The 4,897-nt window shown below is 48.3% G+C and overlaps 1 protein-coding gene across 1 annotated transcript in view; it reads left to right on the forward strand.

Annotated features, from left to right (window-relative positions):
• LOC116840886 (sarcoplasmic reticulum histidine-rich calcium-binding protein-like) overlaps window positions 1-3,720 on the forward strand; it is a 66,280-nt gene extending 62,560 nt beyond the window's left edge. The window contains exon 2 of the mRNA XM_032808209.1: window positions 1,949-3,720. Coding sequence (XP_032664100.1) covers window positions 1,949-3,720 — 1,772 coding nt within the window. The remainder of the gene's footprint in view (window positions 1-1,948) is intronic.
• The last annotated feature ends 1,177 nt before the right edge of the window (window positions 3,721-4,897 follow it).

The raw sequence follows: 4,897 nt of genomic DNA on the forward strand, positions 1-4,897 counted from the left end.
CTCTCTCTCTCTCTCTCTCTCTCTCTCTCTCTCTCTTTCCCCTCTCTCTTTCTCTCTGTTTTCCTCGCTGTCTGTCGTCCAAAACACGTCTCGCGATCATGTCTCTCATCGTCATCGTCGTCGTCGTAGTCGCGGACGGCGCCGCGCGTCCAGCGACGACGTCGGGCGCGTCGCCGGCGTCCGGAATCTTTTGTATAAATTGCTTTGTCGCTGATTAAATTCCGAGTTATTAAAGGCGTCGGAACATTTGCATTTCAAGAAGAATATATCAGCGCATCGCGGGCGCCATCGCGGACCGGCCCGCGCTGCAATTGCAGTTCCCTTCACGAACGACGAAGCGAGGAAATTAGCGGCGGCGTCGCGACGCCGTCGAATGAGATATTGCGGAAGCAGAAACGTTGAAGAGAGTCGAGGGTGGAAACCGAGATTCCGTCCTTCTGAAGTCCCTTCGATGGGGACTCTTTCGATTCTAATTGGATCGAGCGTTTAATTGTTCCCGTCTCGGGAGATTGAAAGCGTTAAATAATCGTTCTAAAAGCCTCTCTCTCTCTTTCTCTCTCTTTCTCTTTCTCGTACCGACCGCTCCGCTGGGCGCGATTGCAATCGACATACATTCCGCGGGTATTACGCTATTTCCAGAGTTTACGTTCGTCTCGAAAGAATACGATTTACTCGAGATCGATGGAGAATAAAAATTGCATTCGCGGTCGCGAATCTATTCCCGCCGTAGTGTGGCGTTTACGAAACGCGTATACGAGGTCACGTACACGTAATTCGATAATGCAAAATCTAAAAGTACCGTCGGCGGAATAGAATTCGCCGAAATAGGATTCCCGGTGTGAATTAAGTCGCGTATCTACAAGAGTTAATGTTTAAAATAACACAGCTTGGTCGTAAAAGACAGGCCGAATTATGTATGCCACGATAACCCGATTCTTAATTTGGGACACTTACGGCTCGGTGAATAATAGATAAAATCAAAACTGTCGACTCCGCGCGCGCGAAGGAAAAACTGCGACATATAAGTAAGTAAAGCGCGCCGTTACAATTTCGAGACGACTCAATTAAATAAGCCGTAAAAAAAGCAGATAGAGCGCGCGAAATCGCATCACAGATTCAATCTACTTTCGTCGAGTCGGATCGCACGGCCGAGTGAATCACAAAAGCGAATCTCCAAGAATAATTTGATATCGTCGTCGTCGTCGTCGTCGTCTTCTGCTGATTCCCAATTCCTACGCGCGTCGGTCCTGCCAGAAACTCGAATAAATCACGGGTGCGACTATATTAGAGGGTGATTAATTGATTCCACGCGGCAAACATCCCGCAGCTGACCATGCTGATTTTCCTACCTTCGAGATATGATTTCGGTTCTCGTTAGCCGACCGATATCTCTCTCTCTCTCTCTCTCTCTCTCTCTCTCTCTCTCTCTCTTGCTCTCGCTCTCGCTCACTCTCTTTCACTCCCTTTCTTCTCTCGAGGGAATCCGCGGCAAGAAGGCCGAAGCGCGATAAAACGACTCCCCGACGATTTACTGGATATTATCTCCGGCCCTTCCGCTCGAGCGTGCACGCGCACCACACGTGCGCCACGAAAATGAATACCTGATACGACACGCTTGGTGTCTTCTACAGGTTAAACAGCCATTATTCGTGCCATTTCTTCGAGAGCAACCGCTAGTTAGAATAAGTAAACTGTTTTACGATATACACACGATTTAGGCGCGGTGGAAAATAGTATATTTGTAACGACAAATAGTTCTAAAGAGGAAGTCCCGCATATTGCACACTGTACACAATTACTAATAACTAACATTGTCTAGATTTAACGTCGATTAGGTAGGTGTCCTTGATAGATTAACGATTTAAGAAACGTTCCACCAACGGTCCCATTTACCAACCCCATTCGTCACTCTAGGCGTGGTTTCCGGTCGTCTGTCTGTTGCTGGCAGCAGCGGCCGGCCAGGAGCCTAGAACACGAAATGAGATTCGACCGCAAGTGTTGACGGCCAAGCAGGAACTGGTCGACTCCATCAGACTACCGCGACAATTGCAGCTGCCACGATCATCCCCGGCAAGTATTATCTCGACGTCCGAAAGAAGCCAGAAGAAACGGCAGCTAAGCGATCTTGGGCTAAACTTCCAGCCATTGTTACCGCTCAATAGCCAGACCCCGCTGCCGCTTCTCCCGACGACCTTTGGCGCGGGTAACCTAGGTAGCAGCATCGTTCCGCGAATCAGCCCGCAACCGAGCCAGGTCATCACACGAATAACGGAACCATCGCCGGGCACTCACGTAACCTTTGTAACTCCGTCGGTCGTGCAATCAGCGCAGCGCAGGATTCACGACTTCGATAGATCGCACTCCTTCCATCATAAGCACGGACATCACCATGGACACCACCACGGCCATCATCACGAGCATCATTCGCATCACGATCATCACGCCAAGCATAAGCATCATCATGGCCACAAGCATCATCACGGCCACGAGCACAAGCACGGCCACGATCATCACGAGGAGCATAAGCATCACGAGGACCACAAACACCATCACGGTCACCACCATCATCACGGACATCATCACGGCCACAAGCACCATTCCGATCATAAGCATCATCACGGCCATGAGCACAAGCATCATCACGGTCACAAGCACGGCCACAAGCACGGCCACGAGCACAAGCATCACGGCGAGCACAAACACCATCATGGACACCATCACCACTCCAAGCACGAACATCATGAGGAGCATAAGCATCAATCCGAGCATCATCATCATCATAAGCATCATCACCACAACGAGCATCATCATCACCACGATCATCATCACGTCAACGAGCATCACCATCATCACACGCACAAGGAAACCGAGAACCATCACCATCATCACGGACACGGACACAAGGAACATCACAAGCATCAGCACAAGGAGGACCACAAGCATCATCACGGCCACGAGCACAAACACGGCCACCATGAAGAGCATCATCATGGCCATCACGAGGATCATCATCACAAACACGGTCATCACCACAAACACGGCCATCACGAAGACCACAAACATCATCATCACGACGATCATCATCACAAGCACGGGCACGAGCACAAGCACAGCCACCACGAGGAGCACCACCACGGTCACCATGAGGATCACAAGCATCACCATCACGAGGACCATCATCACAAGCACGGGCATGAGCACAAACACGGGCACAAGGAGGACCATCACCACGGACATCACGAGGACCATCATCACTCCCATCATCAGGATCATAAGCATCATCATCACGAGTCCCACAAGCACGGCCACGAGCATAAAGAGGACCACAAACACGGCCACGACCACAAGCATCATCACGATCATCACGAGAGCCATCATCATCACGAGCATCACAAGCATCACGAGGGACATGAACACAAGCACAGTCACAAACATCATGAGGGACATAAACATTTCGAGGACCACCACCACAAGCACGGACACGAGCATCACAACAAACACAACGAGGACCATCATCATTCCGTGTTCGAGGGCCACGATCACGAACAGTACAAAAGTTTCGGCCATCACTTCGGTGCTTCGCAGACCCACGAAGAGTACGTATTTCCGGAAGAGAGCGCGGCAGTCCCCGTGACACCGCCGGTGGAGGATGTTCTGAAGATCACAAAGCCGCCGGGAGTAACGGAGTCCGCGGAGCAAGTAGCGGTCGTGCAAGTGTAGTGGACGGATTATGGCGCAAACACGACAGGGTTGCTTGGAAGCGGAACATTCGGAAATTAAGTCCCTCTGTGCACACTCTCGTGCGCGAAAATTGTAAAAGAAAATTATCACTTGACCATGAAAGATGACATTATTATTATTTGTACGTACTTTGATAGCAAAGTTGCTGCAATTTTCCCAATATCGTTTCAAAGAGAAAGAGTAGAGTGTAGAGTGTAGAGAAAGTATTTTATTATGCAGTTGCGTATCGATCTGCGCATAAATTTCACTCAAACTTATTGCCTGACTGAGTACAATTCACATCGTATTGTTTTCAGACTAAACAGCCGATTAATGTTCTCTGCTGACGTTGCATTAACATGCGATAATTTATAAAATTTCACTCGTGTGGCGCTTTTCGCGTGGGGAGTCGTGTTTCACATTAAAGTTTGCATTCTTCAACCCTGTCATAGGAGAGCACCCAACTGAATACTGTTACCCATTACCCGCTTTGTTTTTTCTCGGCGATAGCGTCGTTCGAGAAAACGATTACGGCTCGATCGTGATGCAGGATCGCAGGTACATCGTTAAACGTTGTTTCTCGTTAGTCAGACATTACTCTCGAGCGTTGTTGACACCTTTGAAATACAAAGTTTTCACCACTTTACGATGCTTTCATTTTTCCACACCGCCTCGGACCCTTAACATAAAACCGAGGTAAACGCCGGCTCGTTTTTCCCGCGGGAGAGAGAGACAATATTTAAAGTTCAGCGCAAAGGGCGTATTTTTATGCCGTTGCTGGGGAAATATCATATCACCCGATATAAGGCGCCAACTAACGGAGAAGTAGATTAAAGCGAAAACGTGTTAATTTGCGCCAAAGTGGCTGAGATAAATTACAGATCGCTGCGTTAAAATTGAGAAAGTTCAACCATACCGTGGCGGGGTAGAACTTGGCGCAAATATTAGGACCTTAACTTAGTTTCCGCCCGCAAATGTTAGATGGCAATGCAAACAGTTCTAGTAGTCATTACTAACGAAACAGGTAGTTTGTGATTAATTTCGACATTTCTCGATAACATTCAGTCAGCATACACAATTATTTTCCTAAACAACAATTTCTTTTGCTTTGTGAAAAATGGAACGCGATAAAGTGTTTTTTCGACATGTGCTTTTGCACTATTTTGATTTGAAAAAA

Source organism: Odontomachus brunneus, unplaced genomic scaffold (genome assembly GCF_010583005.1).
Source record: "Odontomachus brunneus isolate Ranch 3 - 2012 unplaced genomic scaffold, Obru_v1 Obru_scaffold_012, whole genome shotgun sequence".
Classification (NCBI taxonomy): Eukaryota; Metazoa; Arthropoda; class Insecta; order Hymenoptera; family Formicidae; genus Odontomachus; species Odontomachus brunneus.